The sequence below is a fragment of the Cryptotermes secundus genome, unplaced genomic scaffold (assembly GCF_002891405.2).
Source record: "Cryptotermes secundus unplaced genomic scaffold, Csec_1.0 scaffold271, whole genome shotgun sequence".
Taxonomy (NCBI): Eukaryota; Metazoa; Arthropoda; class Insecta; order Blattodea; family Kalotermitidae; genus Cryptotermes; species Cryptotermes secundus.
The window spans coordinates 42,485-60,030 of record NW_019731219.1 but is presented as its reverse complement, the minus strand read 5'-3'; the positions used below and the strand labels follow the sequence as shown (position 1 = coordinate 60,030).

The following is a 17,546-nucleotide window of genomic DNA, read 5'->3' as shown; positions in this document are numbered from 1 at the left end:
CCCCCCGCACACACCAGTATCGTCATAGGGGGTGACCACAGTGTTCTGCCTTAATTCGTGACATTTTTCCAAGAACTCACTGCTATGTACTGTGCGAAATCAATCGATCTTGCAAGAATAAATTTTTGGACATCCCTCGTCTAAGAATTCCAATTGAGTGTGTTAGTGTGGCCAGCTCAGGGCAATATGATATTATAAACACAGCACATATCACGTCTCTGCTGTTCATATCACGTCTCTGCTGTTTATAACTTCATAGGAAAGAAAACATGACATTCATAACAGTTTGAATGACGAAACCTCTCCCAAGAGCAACAGGAATTTTGCTGCAAGACAGGCATATGTAACGATGACTTAGCGCAGAAAAACTCGTGCCTCATTATATACTGTCCTTCTGACAACAGGCCAGCGAAAAATCTAACAATCTACAGCAAAACCATCAATTATTATGGGCGTTATTACATAGGTGTGCAGCTGGACGAAACATAGACGTCGAACCCCCGCAGACGATTTAAATACCTGATGAAACATACACGTCAAACCATGCTGAACGGTTAAGAGTCCTGTCGTTCTAAGTTTATTCACCAAATTATGAATTGTTTTCCTGCTGGGAACTCTTTTATCAAAAAATTTACATCAAAATTTTCACCAATACTTTCCTGCAGATCCATATTTCATATAGTTGTCATAAACAAATACATTTTGCTTTAAAGTATCATGTCATGTCATGCCACACTCCTGACTAACTGTTAACTGGGAACAAATGGCTCATGGTGCTCATAAGTACTGCCTACTGCTGACAAATCATAAACAAACTCCCATGCATGAACCACACTGCCAGCCATGTACGTAACATAATACTGTGTAGCGGTCTACAAGTTAGTTATTTTCCTTCATTCCAAACGTTATCAGCCATCAAGCATGCTGAGTCATTGGCAAAATTTTTGTGTGCTTCACGGCTGGTGATTCACTGGTTGCCATAAAGCGCAGAGCTGTGAACTCACCAGTAGCTTTAAATATGTCCCTGTATATCTCTCTCTGTTTATATTCCACTTGAAAAGTTTTTTGTCAGTTGTGTCAAAATGCAGGTTCTTCTCCAGATGCATTCAGGCACAAAAGGGCTACTTTCTCACTGAAAAACCATTTTAGCTTGTGAAAAATTAACAGTACATATAGTTTGAAACCATTTTGATGCATATACAATATAGAGTAATGTATTTAGTTATGGTATATGTAATGATGTTTGTCAAAACTGGTCTTATAATTTGACAAAGGTTTTAAATTTGTGTTCTGGGAAAATATAATCAGTTTATTGTGCAATGAATGAATGTGAATAACCAAGAATAAGAACTGAAAGAAACTGTGCAATTGTTAGGAATTTTTAAGGAATTGATGCCTTCGTACATCTTCAGAATTATGTTTCTAGTGCCTTATTATTTAGGTTTAATGATATAAAGGATTGCATAAATTGTGACTGGTGTCAATGATGGACAGTTATTCCAATTATTAGAAAAAGTTCACATGAAAATTGCATAGTAGTCATATGACCTTATTTTCCATAATTCTAGAAAACAAAGACAACTGGAAAACATTCTTTGCACATCTCAGTTTTTAGAGACGGGCATTTAAAGTGTTAAGAAGATAATAGTAGGCAACATAATGCAGAAGCACAGAATTTTCTGCCACAAAACTGTATTTTCATCAGATATAACTTGTTTGTAGGCCGTCTAGATACGACATATCAACGCACAGACCTCCGTTTGTCAGACATAAGCAATCTGCTAGGAGAGGACTGGGTACCCCTGGCGAGTGAGCTTGGCATCACAACCTCAGATATTAACCTTGTGAAGTCAGAGTGTCCAAGCATTGTTGCACAGCAAGCCATGTCTATGCTCAGGTTATGGCTACAACAAGCTGGAAATAAGGCCACGGGTAAGTTATATTCCTCAAAGTAAATGTGTTATGTGCCCCATTGTTTACAGTAACATTCTTGATCACTGTAGTCTTGGACTGTAAGCCATGTCAATGGCAATGTTTTAGAAACACTTCTACTTCCATTATCAAGTGTGATATGATGTGAGTTGGATAGTTTGTAGTGTGCTGCACTGTGGTGTATTAGTTTTGTTAGTGGATACCAGTACTTCAGAGGAGGATGCTATCTTCATCTTCAGGGTTAATTGAGAGTGGTAAGGATTTACGTGGTGCAATCCAAAAGTTCCCGAAATATATTAATAAAAACTATTACATCTTACCTAGATCTTATTCTGCACCATCACCTTCAAAGTAGTCCCCTTCGGAGTGCATACACTGATCCCAGCATTTCTGCCACTTTTCAAATGCATCCTGGAAGTCTTTCTTTGTTAGGGTGTTTAGTGCTGTCTGCGTTTCCACTTGAATTTCCTCAACTGTATCAAATCTTTGCCCCTTCAACTTGATTTTCACCTTGGGGAAGAGACAGAAGTCACATGGAGCTAAGTCTGGGGAGTACGGTGGGTGGGGAACAACTGCCATCTTGTTTTTAGCCCAAAATTCCTGCACAATGTAAGCCATATGCGGTCGTGAGTTATGGTGGAGTACCCAGTCATTCGTGCCCCACTTCTCTGGACGTTTTCTCCTCATGTTCTCCCTCAAATGCCTTAGAACATCGTGATAGAACTCTGTATTAACTGTCTGACCAAGAGGGACAAACTCCTTATGAACAATCCCGTCAGTATCAAAAAAACAGATCAACATGGACTTAATATTGCTCTTGACTTGTTGAGCTTTTTTTGGCCGAGGTGAAGAAGGGCTCTTCCATTGTGACGATTGCTACTTGCTTTCAGGGTTGTAGCCATAAACCCAAATTTCATCACCAGTGACAACCTTTGAAAGAAAGTTTGGGTCCTCTTGAAGCTGTTGCTGAAGTTCCCTGCAGACTTCCAAGCGATGCTGCTTCTGTTCATTTTGCAGCAGTCGTGGCACAAACTTTGCCCCAATCCTCATCATGTTCAGTTCCTCTGACAAAATTCGTTGACATGTACCATAACTTAGTCCCAAGGTGTTACAGAGGTCTTGGATGGTCAGTCTACGATCTTGTAGAATCAGATCCCTAACTTTCGTGACATTTTCTGGTGTTTTGCCCGTTGATGGCCATCCCGAACGATTGTCATCATCAGTCAATGTTCAGCCATTTTTAAAACGCTTATACCAGTTGTAAGTTTGTGTCTGGCCTAAACTGTTTCCACCAAAAGCTTGCTTCAACATTTGGTGCGTTTCTGCAGCGGTTTTCCCAAGTTTGAAACAAAACTTTATACAGACATGCTGCTGTCTCAGGTCAGCCATCGCAAAACCACAAACTCATGGAAACACAACAATGGAAATATGTTCACCAACAATAAACCCAACCACTTAACTCGACGCCGCTTGCCACACTGATTCAAGAAGGATGTGTGAGGAGACACCTAGCGGTATTTCAATGTACTCATAACCATTCGCGCGCAAAATTCAAATTTTGGAAACTTTTGGATTGCCCCACATAGTTAAATTACATAGGCATGTCATAAAAAAAGGGGTTACTCATGTCCATGAGAAAGGGAAAGGAGATGTACAGGAATTACAAGAGCAGGAAATGACCCTTACAAGGACACCAGATTCAAGTAGATAGGACAGAGGAGGGACATGGAAATGTGAGTCCAGTCTGGGCCAGCATGAATAGTGAACAGGAAGTGCAAGGAAGAACAGCCCTTATCCAGAGACCAGAATAGTTACTTTGCAGAAGGAAGCATGAAATTGTTTTCTTTGTTTTTTGGGGGAAGGTGATGTAGCAGAGCATGATCTTTGGTGGAAGCGACTGTCTTTTCCTTGAAGAGAACCATATCCATTTCTCCAGGGAGTTGATAAGGAGGTTGCACAGCCTTCTCACGGAGAACATGTCCCGCCTGTTTACAGAACAGTGGTGCACAATCTCTATCACTTATCTTGTGAACAGTCCCTGTACCTGGATTTCTTGCCCTAGTGTTTATGATGTTGAGAATCTAGTAATGTAAAAATGTTCAAGTTGGTAATAGTGATCTATATTCATTTGTTTTTGTTTTGTATTATAATAAAAAGTTTCTTCTCCTCCAATATGGCTGTTAAGTGATATGTAAGCACGACACAAAGAAAATCAACAGGTTATGGGCCCAGATTTGTTCAAAAACTAAAAAATGAAAAAAAAAGGAGAAGACAGAAGAAGAATAACGAAAAAAATGGCAATCACAGAGACGGAAGAGGTAACTCATCTGCCAGAACTGAAGGACGCTGACTCATTTCCACTGTGGGATTTTGAAATCAAGATTCTGATGCGTGCAAAAGAACTGATAAACATCGTTGATGGCAGCGACCTGTTAAGTGACCAAGGAAGAGACGAAGAAAATATAAGGAAATGGAAGATGAAAGATGCAAAGTGCCAATACTACATAGTGAGAATGATAGAGAAACACATGAAAACCCACATTGTGACATGCACAACTGTGAAAGAAATGTATGACACCTTGAAGCAAATTTATCAGCGAGACACCTCTCAACAGAAGAGCCTTCTGCTACAAGACTTCTACAACTTCAAGTATGACAAAACTAAGGACATGATGATGAATATAAGTCATGTGCAGAACATTGCCTTCAAGCTTCGTCAACTGAACCAAAACATTGATGAAAACATGATCATGACAGAAATAACAACGATTCTACCAGAAGACTACAAACACTTCAGCACCGCCTGGGACTCAATGGCGACCGTGGACAGAACCCTTGACAACCTGGTGGCCAGATTGATGTTGGAAGAAGTGATGTGCAAGATGACGACTAAAGAAGAGGAAAGCATAGCTTTTAAGACAGTAACTAAAATCAAAAGTAAAACCCCTTTCAAGTGTTTCAATTGTAATGAAATAGGTCATGCCCAGATCAACTGCCCCAACAAAGGTAAGAGAAATTGCTCTATCTGTAAAAGAATAATCACTCTGAAAAGGACTGTTACGTTAGAAATAAGGACAGTGATACGAGAAAGCAATGTACAGTATGTAAGAAAACGAACCATGCTGAAAAGGGCCGTTATTTTAAAGATAGGAATAAAAGAAGCAAGGTCAATTTTCTAGCTGAAGCAGCAGAAACCCATGTGAGTGATGCAAGTAAAAAAAGACAAAATGTATGTAGTGGATAGTGGTAGCACATGTCATATGACAAATGTGAAGACCGATTTGATACATACTAAGCAGTATACTCAGTGTATAAAGGTAGTGAAGAAAAATCAAAGTATGACTGCAAAAGAAATAGGCAATTTGAAATTTAAAGAGTGTAGTTTGAAAAACGTTTCATATGTTCCAGAACTCAGCAAAAACCTGCTGTCAGTGCACTGTATTACAGAAAATGATGGAGAAGTGTTGTTTACAAACGAGAAAGTCCAGATACTCAAGGACAAAAATGTTGTAATCAAAGGAAAAAAGGATGAAAATGGATTGTTTGTAATTAACTTTAGCGCGAGGAATGAAGCTATGATGACTGAGCAAGAGATAAGTGTAGAGTGGCATAGAAAGCTAGGTCACATAAGTTATGCGAATCTTAGGAAACCACAAGAGATATGCCAAGGGATACCAGAAAGCGTGAGCAAGTGTAAAAATTTTGATATATGTTCGGTTTGTATGCAGGCCAAACAAGTGAGACTCCCATTTGATACAGAAAGAGGTAGGGCTGGAAAGCCATTAGAGATAATTCATAGTGACATGTGTGGACCAATTGACCCCACCACTTATGACAATAAGAAATATTTCCTTACATGTGTGAATGATTATACTCATTTTTGTAAGATATACCTGTTAGAAAATAAGAGTGAAGTGTATACCTTTTTGAAGGAATATGTAAATGAAGCTGAGTGTCACTTCAATACAAGAGTGAGAAGAATAAGATGTGACAATGGAGGGGAATATAAGAACAACGCCTTGAGAGAATGGTGTAAGAACAAGGGGATTGTAATGGAATTTACTACACCATATTCACCACAGCTAAATGGCACTGCCGAAAGGATGAACCGTACAATTGTGGAAAAGGCAAGAGCATTGATTTTTGATTCAGGTTTAAGTAAGAGAATGTGGGGTGAAGCTGTACTCACTTCTGCATACCTGCTAAACAGAAGTCCAACAGTGACAGTGAATGGAACGCCAGCGGTAAATTGGTATGGTAAAAGACCAGATTTGGCTGGATTAAAGATTTTTGGTTCAGAAGTGTACACTAAAATTCTCAGACCATTGAAGAAGTTGGACAGTCATAGCAAGAAAGGAATATTCATTGGATACAACACAAATGGCTACAGAATATGGGATCCAAATACTGAAAGGACCAATGTCTCCAGAGATGTGACATTCACAAGTAAACCTGTGACAACAAATAAACAAAAGGAAATGGAAAGAGTGATGGATCCAGAAGACAAGCTAAATACTTCAGATCAGGAAGATAGCGAAATGCGGCAAGAACCCGAAGCTGACAACAATGAAGAAGAACCAGCAGATACTGAAGAGGATGAAGAAAATGAAAATGCTAACCACAAGGATAATGGAAGGAAAAACAATGGACAAAATGAACATGGATATGCATTGAGACCAAGAAGAAACATTCAAATGCACCCAAAGTACCAAGACTATCACACAGAGAGTCAAAAGGAGGGCATACTCGCTTATACATATGACGAGTGCATGGAGAGCAAAGACAGCGAGAAGTGGAAGAGAGCCATTAAAGAGGAAAAGAATTCGCTCTACCAAAACAAAACTTGGATATATATAAATAGAGAGAAAGCGATGGGCAAGAAGATTCTTACCAGTAAATGGGTTTTCAAAATAAAGGATGATGGAAAACACAAAGCCAGACTGGTTGTGAGAGGATGCCAACAAAAGGAAGGGGAAATAGATTCCAAGGATACATTTAGCCCAGTTGTTGACATGAATTCTCTTAGAGTACTGTTTGCCATAGCAGCACGTAAGAATATGAACATGCAAACCTTTGATGTGAAGACTGCCTTCCTGTATGGAGACCTTGAGGAGGAAAACTACATGGAGATACCAGAAGGATACAAGAACACTGAAACTCAGGTGGCAGACATTTTAACAAAACCGCTATCACCAGAGAAATTTACCAAGTTTAGAGACATTATACTTAAGAAGAAATACGTCTGATTTTGATAAGACAGAGAAAATTGTAATTACATGTACTAATTTTGTAATCTGAAGACCAAAATTACTAAGTGTTATTCAATTTAAGTTTGTAAAGGAGCTAATAATGTCGACAACATTTTGAAATTAAGGAGGAAAATGAGAAATGTGTTTATAACATTTTGAAATTAAGGAGGAATGTTGAGAATCTGGTAATGTAAAAATGTTCAAGTTGGTAATAGTGATCTATATTCATTTGTTTTTGTTTTGTATTATGATAAAAAGTTTCTTCTCATCCAATATGGCTGTTAAGTGATATGTAAGCACGACACAGAGAAAATCAACATATGAGCAGCATATGATGATAGAGGTTACGCCTGTGTTCTACCATGGCTGACTGTAAAATCTGTATTTGATTTTTCCATTTTTAATAATAACTATTGAACCCACTTTGGTAAAATGTTAGATTCCAAGTGCATGACAGATTTTGTTTTAAAATCTGTTTGTTGTTGAATATTGGGAATATGGTGATAGCTTAAAAGTTTGAGTTTGATTTCTCTTATTAGTTTGATTTATGATGCAATATCCATTCAGTAAACCAGCAAATTCATGATCATATGCTTAACATGTACGAGTTGTGTTAAGTTCATTTTGTCCAAAATTATTTATTTAGTTATTCATCTAAATCAACATTGTCCCTTTCAGAATAACATCTCTCTGCTGTAACACACTTTGCCCAGTGAATTTTTGGAACCAACTTTATGCACATTTTTCTCGTGTTCAAATTCTATGTAGCAGTTTGGTGAAGTGTACCTTCATTAATAGTAAGTTCATTGGCAATCATTCAAATTGTCAAACTTCGATCTTGACAAATGAAAGCTCTTACACAGTAGACATTTGTGCTTGTTCTAAGAGGTGTGGCATCCATATCGCGGCTCATCTTCCACCCTTTATGGCCCATTTACCAAGTCTTTGTACCACCAAAATACTTGACTACATGGTAGAGAATCATTACCAAACATTATCTGCATATTTTCATAAGTATTCGTAGCACCTTCCCCCAGTTACACAGAAAGCTTAATTGCATAACGCTGCTCGAGTTTATTTTTCTCCATTTTTGTGATGCTGTAACAACACATACATCTACATGAACTACAACAGTACTACATGTATTGAAAATAGCAAATTAAATCTTGGACTGAAGGTAGAGGACTGATGTAGGTTTCATCTTGTAACAATCTCGTCGCCAAAGTTTCCCCACTTCTTTCACCATAAAATTTATCTCATTACTTTGTTAACACTTTGCTTCCATGCTGACCAGATTTTGTAATAATCATTTTGATAAGGTAGAATGTCAATTGAAAATGGCCCTGGGTCTGGGCTGTCTGTTGAAGTTTCTGACAAGGAAATGATGACAAAATGATGAAAGATGGTTGCATAAAAGTTCATAATTTATATGATTTTTGAATTCTTAACAAAAAATACTCCCTTTTTTAGTTATGTTTTAACAACAAAGCTAAAACCTTGGTCAGTTGATGAAGTATCTGCATATAGGCTGGCTTGTCAAATTATCTGTGATATTTTCTGTGTAAAGATCTTCACGTTTTTTTTAAACATTTTCAGTGATGATTCTTCTATTTCTGCTTTCAGGTAATGTTCTAGAGACAGCTCTTCATAAAATTGGGCGGGATGACATCGTTCAGCAGTGCATATTTAATGTTGATGAAATGGACAGGGCTGTTGCCAAAGTTCAGCTTGATCAATCAGGTTTTGAGAATCTCAAGGAAGAGCTTGGACCCTCAAGAGATGCCTCTTTACGGCGAGACACAAGTCTTGACATCACATATGATGAACAGGACATTATGAAGGTACAAACTCATTAAATTCATCAGGCATTCAGACCTGCTTAACTTATCACATTAATTGCGTTCTTTTAATTTTATGGAATACCTATAAGACCTTACATATTAAGTGACATATGGAATATAATGCCATTATTCATACTACACTAAACTGCAGTAATTTCTTTCCGTGGAAATAACTGTTCTTGGATTTCAGTTGTACATGAAGCACTTTCATTAGTATAACTTTCTATGTAAGTATGTGATTATATCTATTGTAATGGATTTGATCAACATGTTGCCATGCAACAGCTCTGTAAACACAGTCCAACATGCAACAATTGAGGAAGCCGTGTTTTTTGTAGATCCAACCAGTGCGCCAATAGACTGGCTGGATAGTGATCTCATGATATGTGTTTACTGTAGTTCCATGTCCGTTCCACAGCTACATAAGTAAGAGTGACAGCATTTGTTCAAGGCATTATGAGTTGTAGTAGTAGTACTGGTAGTAGCAGCAGAAACACGTGAACAAGCAAGCAAACAAGCAAGCAAGAGGTGCTTTCTTAGGCCATGCGTAGTGTGCCTAAGTGCATGATTCTACAAGTACTAGCAAGTATGAAGAATAAGAAGTCTCATTTTAATCATTAAATGCGCGATTATTTTCACTGTGTATGTTTACCTAGTGCAAGAGGATCCATATAAGTGCATTTTATTTTTTTTTTTATTTTACGTTGTGCGTTCAAGTTCTAAGGTCTCTGATTTTTTTTCTCACGCAATAATCATACAAAAAATTTGAAACGTCTGTCACTTTTCAACGTAATCTCCCTGCAGCCGTACACATTTTTCACAACATTGACGCCATGATTCCATGGCCGCTGCGAACGCTTCTGTAGGAGTCTGTTTTGACCACTGGAAAATTGCTGATGCAATAGCGGATTGAAAAACAGCATCCATGTCTCATCCATTGTTACAGTTGATGAAAAGAAAGTCCCATTCATGCCTTCATCACGTGTCAACATCGCCTGGCAAATTGCCATGAATGCAGCCTTGTGGTCATCCGCCAGAATTTGTGGCACCCACCTGCAGGACACTTTCCGCATTCACAGGTCTTCATGCAGGATTTTGTGCACAGATCCCACGGAAATGCCAGCTTTGGAGGCAATGTTTTCCACAATCAATCGGCGATCCTCCAAAACAACTTTCTCAACTCGCTCGACCATATTGTCAGACCGGCTGGTACGAGGCCGAGATTGTTTTGGTTCGTTGTCACACGACGTTCGGCCTTCTTTGAACTGTCCCACCCACGAACGCACATTTTTCACATTCATGACACCATCACCGCATGTCTCACTCAACTGGCGATGAATTTCAATGGGTTTCGCACCACGCAAGTGGAGAAAACGAATGATTACTCACTGTTCTTGTAACAAAAACATCGCCATTTAAAGTATCAAAAACACTCCACACTCTCGCTGCTACCACTAGAGTTCTGTATGCCGTAGAGTGCTGCCATCTCTGTCACGCATTCACAAAGAGTGCACACGTATTTTAAACTAAACCGTATGTGTCTATCTGCTCCCAGTCCTGAGAAAAAAAATCAGAAACCTTAGAACTTGAATGCCCCTCGTATGACTGTCATTATCTCAGACTCTGTAGCTTGAAATGGTAGGACGATTAGTGAATAATGAATTGGAAATTATTTCAAAGGAAGCACCTTTGTCCTGATTGAGGTACAGTCAACGCTTGATTACCCGGGGGCGGATTAACTGGTTTGCAGCTTAACCGTGGCTACTGAGGCTTTTTTGAGGCTTATATGTTGTTTAATATTCATTCACTTTTGTTTCACATGGTGAGTTGTAACACTATTTTCGCACTAGTGTGAACCGAGCTCTGCATTCTTTGGTCCCGTTATGCTAACACAATGTTCTAGGGTAGGGGTGAAAGAATGCAAGGATTTGTGGAAAGTTTCGAGGACAGATACACCGCCCCAGTTGGTCTCTTTGTATCGATCTTCAAGTGTGTTAGCAAAATGTCAGGGTGTAAAAGGAAGCATGTTGTGTTAAGTATTCAACAGAAACTCGTGTGAGCCGGGCTTCGAAATGTTAAGCAGTGACGAAACCGTAAGTTCAGTGGGGGTGCAGCCAGAAGAGTGGGAAGAAAGTGAGAATGAGGAAGAGGTGGACAGTGCTGCTAGTAAGAAAATATCACATGGTGCTGCTCCTAATCATTTGGAATCCTTACTAGACTATCTTGAGAGTGAAGAGAACAGTTTATTAAGTGACAAGCTAATATTATGTAGGTTTCATGCGGATATCCTTAAAGAGGAAAATGCCATGAAAAAGCAAATGACAATATTAATTTTTTTTTAAGTATTAAGTGTGAATATTCATAAAAAGTGTTGGATGTTGTTGAACACTGTGATTGAAATAACTAATTCACACTTTGGTATAATGTAAAAAAAGCATTAAATAGGCCATGAGATGACATAAAAACGAGGTTGAGTAAATTTAAATATAGGTAGTATTATGAAGGTACAGTATTACAGTACTACTTTTAATTACATTTGTCTTAAACAGGTTTTTGATTAATCGTGATTTCCATGCCCACCATTATCCCAGATAACTGAGAGTTGACTGTATTAACCTGGGATATGCCTGGAGGGACTGAATAAAACCATGAAAAATCTCAGTATGGATAAAAGGTGTCCCAGCCAAAATTCAAATGGAGTACCTCTTGAACACAAGTCATGAGCAAAACTGGTGCACCAATGGGCTTGGTGTGCCAGTGTGTAAGTTCAGGAAATCAGTCTGAAGCATTTCGATGATTGGTATTTGATTAGTAGTTAAAATGATAATCTGAACTTTCATTTAATTTTATTTCATTTAATTAAAAATAATGCTTATAAGAGTGTCACAAAGAAGGTGCTCCAATGAGCATACCATGGAACCTGTCTTTCTGCAGCATACAGAATACTTTTCAGGATGTATAGAGCACATCCCTGCACTTTTTGGAAAGATCTGTATCTATTTTTCTCTCTGTATCAATATTTAAACCTTGTAAGAAGATACTCTGCACTCAGGCTCTTTTAAACATTTTAATACTGTAAACAACATATTCTGATGCACTTCAGTGAAAACTGAAAGTTTCTTTCAGTTTTCCGTATATAAAAAACTCCATATCCCACCTCGTACCTGCCTTCGTTTTCTAATTGTCTATTTTCTGTGAGACCCCATTAAACATTCTGTCTCTTATAAACATTGTCCATCATCGCAGATACTTAGTTAATATCCTGCATGAACGCTTTTCAGGAATCAGAATCTGTGGAGGAATTGGTACAAGCAGAGAAGAAAGAGCCTTATGACGGTTAGTACCAGTAACTTTTGTCGATGTTATGAAGGTATTTAATTGTAGTGAATAGTAAAATTATTCCAGTTGCCATTCTGAAATCAGCTTACAAACGGCATGGTAATCATTTATTTTATAGATTTAAAACCCATAACTGTCAAATTATATAAATACTCTTGAAGTAATGGATCAATTATTTTTTAATCCTTTGCTACCACCGCAACCACATTGACTATCAACACCACAACCTCCTCCACTGTCAACACCACCACTTACACTCTGAACATGACCACTGCCACAGCCAACGTCACCAGCACCACCACCCTCCCCTCCCCTTCCATCCTCCACCCTCCTCAAGTCTTAGAGTGCTTTCACACGAGCTCTTGTGAAACAGCTCACTAGAGCTGCAGCTACAAGAAGAACATTGTTCTCAGTGTCGCTTTTCACACACGTCTGGCTCCACAGAGCCGGCACATGTGAGTTGCCACGCGGCTCTCCTCGCTTGCAGCCAGCTTGAGCGCGCTACTGGCGGGACATGCAGTCTTATTGAGCCTTTCAGATGAGCGCAAGTGAACTGGGCAACTAACAATGTCACTGCTATTCTCTCCACAGTGGGGATACGTCTCCTCATGTTGGTGTCTCTCTGATGGAATGAAAACCTCAAACTGTTGTGTAATTCATCAAAAGAAGATACGGACATTCTGAAGTAATGTCCTCCTGTAGCTTCTGAAACCGAATATAATCTTGAGCTAATTATAGGATGAACCCATAATGTTCAATTACTTTCCTTTTTCTTTTTCGTATTAATTGCTAGGATTAATAAAATTGCAGCTTCTGGTTCAAGCATGACTACACTACGCGCTGCACTGAACTGCTATCATGCTTTTGGTGACTGCAGCGGCTCACATGAGCAACTGTTCTGAATAGGCAGCTCAGCTGAGTGGCTCCCATGCACCAGTTCATGAGAGGTCATGTGGAAGCGCTCTTAAAAGTACTTTCAAGTCTGTTTTGAGGTTCAGGAGGTGTCACATTTGCTCACATCAGCAATGCTTTATTATTTTCTTTGTTTTATAAAGAAATAGAAGCTGATGGTGTTTCCATGCTGTTGTGTGTATGTATGTTTGTTCCTCCTAAATATTTTTTTAACAAAGTTGCTGATTTTCATCGAGATTTATGTGGATGTCATTCCTTTTGTGTTTACCCTGTCTTCATACTTCTTACTTAGCTACTGTGAGTAACACAAATTTATGCTCATATGGACTTAGGTATGAATATTAATAGTACCATTCGATGTAGGATCCTGAAATTTTGTGCGATGTTAGCTTTTTTCTGGGAAGGGGGACATTCACTTCTGTTAAAAGCTTTTTTTTTTAAGAAAAAGAGCAGCTGCTTGAAATATGTATATTGTTCTTGCATTTGGTGTCAGTAAGGAGTGAATGGCTGAATAGCCTTTTAATTTGGTGTGGTGGTAGGTCATAAACATACTTGTAAGTACATTATTTACAAGTACATGAAATTTTTTGTGTGTTCAGAGTCGTGAAGGTTGTGATGATGTGACATTTTGAATGTAATGGCTGAAAACATATGTGCATGAGAAATTAATACCAATGGAAATTTCCTATACATTTATGATTACCAAGTTGTGTAGATATTAATTAAAAACTTGCTTGACACTGTGCAACGATGAAAGGATATAAAGGAAAATAGACGTGCTAGGTTCTTACCAGAACTTTTCAGTATATTAAAATATCTGAATGGAACTTCATGGTGGTAAGATCACTATATTAATAGAGTGGACCACATAGTAAATATGTATATTGATAATAATCTGTTCATATTTTATTTATATTATCCTTATCAGGTGGTATCCAAGCATAATATGAGCTATGCACATAGTTGTCAATGTTAAGAAAAATAAATATTATTGCAAATCTACAAGCTAAAGCAGTAAAAGCATGGTGGGTACATGAATTTAGTACCTTCTACTTCATTAGGATTGACCAAGTACTTTAATGTATACTTACTTACTCACTCATGGAGCTGAGCCCTTTTTGAGGAGCCGTCTTATTTCCCAGCGTTCTGTGGAACCCGAAGGTTCATTACCATGTTCACAAGAACCCTCCACTGGTCCCTATCCTGAGCCAGATCAATCCAATCCACACCATCCCATCCTATCTCTTTAAGATCCATTTTAATGTTGTCCACCAACCTATGCCTTGGTCTTCCCAGTGGTCCCTTTCCTTCTTTAATATATTGTATATTTAATACATTATGGTTAAAAATATATCATAAATCAGAATATGAAGGATGGGTTATTTCATTCTGGGCTGCGTTAAATATAATGAGTGTGTAATGCGTTTTATGACCCACAATCTCTTGTAAAGTTATTACATTCTCAGAAATTAAAAGCACTCTGTATAGGATTTTCTTGGTTTGTCTTGCAGAACTATATCATTTTCAGTCCTTGTTATAAAATTTATATACATCCTTAACAATAAGAATGCATTTTCTTCACTGTGTTACTGATTAATTCACAATTCTACATATTTATTTCTTGCAGACCGCCTTCCAAAGTCAGTCATTTCAAAAGACAAACAGGAGCGGGACATAGAAGAGACAAAGTACATTGGAGAGGAGAAAGTAGTGGAAGAAGAGCGCAAGACAGTGGCTCAACTCAAGGAGATATTTGCTCAGGACAAACGTGATCGACAATATGAGCGGCAGCCACCCATATCAGAACAGTTATCTGCAACACCTGTGAAACCAAAAAAAGAAAAAGTGCCAACCCAGTCAATGTTAGGGGACATTTCTAAAGTGTCATCTGCAACTGAAGACTCAATACAGGTTGTCCCAAATGTGCAGGAGGAAGTGTCTCTAATATCTAAGTCAACAACTGAGGATGGAATATCCACATTACAGGAAGACATACCAAAGGAACAGCCTTCACAGCCACCATCTGTCAGAACAGAAGCTGATCAGCGTCGTGACTCGGAACTCTTCCAAGGTGTGACAGAGGAGTTGGTACGTTTGGAGACAACCTACAAGGTGATTCCTGCTGCAGAAGGTAAGACACTCTTCCTTTTGTAACACGTTTTATATTGTTGTGAAACATATTTTGAAATTGGTGGAGGTTGACTAAAATAGCATAGCAGTCATACTAATCACTAATCAAATCCTATGTTCTGCTCTAGCTCCAAAATATGTAGTTATTCTATGTCTCTTCAGAGACTTTCCTAAATCTAATTTTTAGGTGTAATTTTAATATTTAGTTCACATAGTTGGTTGAGGCACTGTGCTGCAAGCCGGAAGTTTGCGGGTTCAAGTCCCGATGAGGTCATTGGATTTTTTCAATTGACCTAATCCTTGCAGCCGCACTATGGCCCTGGGGTCGACTCAGCCTCTAACAGAAATGAGTACCAGGAATTAATTAAATAATTGTCCTGGGGAGTAAAGCGCAGGCAGCGCATAAGGCTGACACTCTTACCACCATCTTTGAGCCGATTGTCTAGATAATGTGGGACCCTCAACATCTCACGACCCTATGAGCCTTCACAGCCTGTTACAGGGATAGCTTTACTTTACTTTTTTTGCTTTTAAGTTTTATTCTTTTACTGTAATTAAACATATTTTATGTCCTCTATGCTCATGTTCAGTTACAAAATATTAAGACTGCTCCTTACATGTATATCTTATTCTTACCTCATGAACATACATTATAAAAAATTTGAGGTAATTCCTGTAAAAGAGTACTGTCTTCTGGTATATAATGCTTTGTTTCCAGTAGAAGTTCACTGACTTTTTGAAGGAAAGTACTGCCTCTCTTCATGGTTGAAGAGTAAAGTAAGCAAGAAACAAACAAGAAGCAGATCACAAGCAAAGCCTTGCTGCCTATTTCTTGCTAATTTCTTACTTTGGTTGCTCTTCAGTTCAGAAGATAGGGGCAGTAAATTTCTCTGAGACATCAGTGAATTTTTGTTTGACTACACAGCATTATATCCCAGCAAACAGTATTTGTCATATGTTATGAATCTCATTTCAGAAAACTGAATTTTGATCATTCTGGGTTTACTAAAGCACTAGAGGCAGTCACTCATTCCTTTCTCTTAAACAAATGTCTTACATGGAGTTTCTCCTTTTTTATCCATTGATCCTTCTCTATGAGTAATATGAGCATATATGTATGGTGTTCATTCATTCATCAGTAATCTGTCACCTGCACAAAGTCAAACTTATATTTCTTTTTCCTCACTAAACAGTGTTATGGTTTGTCTATAGGATGATAGTGAAAGGAATTCATATTTTATCATTCAAATGACAGAATTATATTTATTTCACAAAAAATAGTGTTCTTTTTTTAGATCACTATTGCTTGCTAGAGTAACAGCTCCATCCAGTGTTGTTGCATGGTCAGCCTAGAATTGTACAAATGTAAATAGTTACTGATTTCAGTATTTTCTTGTTGAGATGAATTGTGTGTTTGCTGTCAGAATCCTATAGTAACTACCAGCCAGTATTAGTTTTGTAGAGTGTACAAGTTAACAGAGTCTTGGGAGCAAACAATGAAAAATGGCTTTGAGCACACTAGCATATAGAATGTAAGAAGAGGTTCAAATGTCTAATTTCCTATTGTGGAGCCTTTCAGTTCCTACAAACCTTGTGTTGTTAATGTTGTGAGTGGAATAAGTTTATAATGGAATACAATTTATTTCATGTTGTGGCATGCTGAACTTACAAGCAGATGATCATAAGTTAGAATGCTGATTTTATTATTTGCAATTGTACATAATAATAATAATTCAGTTCAATTCAATTCTTTATTATTAATGTGCCGAGTCAACAGCCGCAAGGCCAATTACAGATACAGCACAGTGCAGATGAATGAATTACATTATAGACAAACTTATTAAAAGTCAAATACAAATTACAGGTAAGTACTTGGAAGAAATAATAATGAATAAAAGTAAAAGTAAACAAACAAATAGCTGATAATTATGACAGTAATAATTATTATTGAATTAAATGTTATTACGAATTGAGGAATGAAACATAAATATTTAATTAAGGAATGAATAGTATAGATTTTCAGAGGATAATAATAATATACGTAATTCATTTTGTTTTACTGGACATGCAAATAATAAAAATACTAACAGTTATACTATATTTAAAATTTGGGTAGAACATTCCTGGCTCCGAATACGTCAAC

The 17,546-nt window shown here is 37.8% G+C and overlaps 1 protein-coding gene across 1 annotated transcript in view; it reads left to right on the top strand.

Moving 5' to 3' along the window:
* Positions 1-17,546, top strand: part of LOC111866424 (ankyrin-3) — a 235,021-nt gene that overhangs the window by 181,736 nt on the left and 35,739 nt on the right. Inside the window, exons 30-33 of the mRNA XM_033752256.1 lie at positions 1,723-1,932; positions 8,805-9,022; positions 12,304-12,358; positions 14,901-15,404. Of these exons, the coding sequence (XP_033608147.1) occupies positions 1,723-1,932; positions 8,805-9,022; positions 12,304-12,358; positions 14,901-15,404 (987 nt within the window). The remainder of the gene's footprint in view (positions 1-1,722; positions 1,933-8,804; positions 9,023-12,303; positions 12,359-14,900; positions 15,405-17,546) is intronic.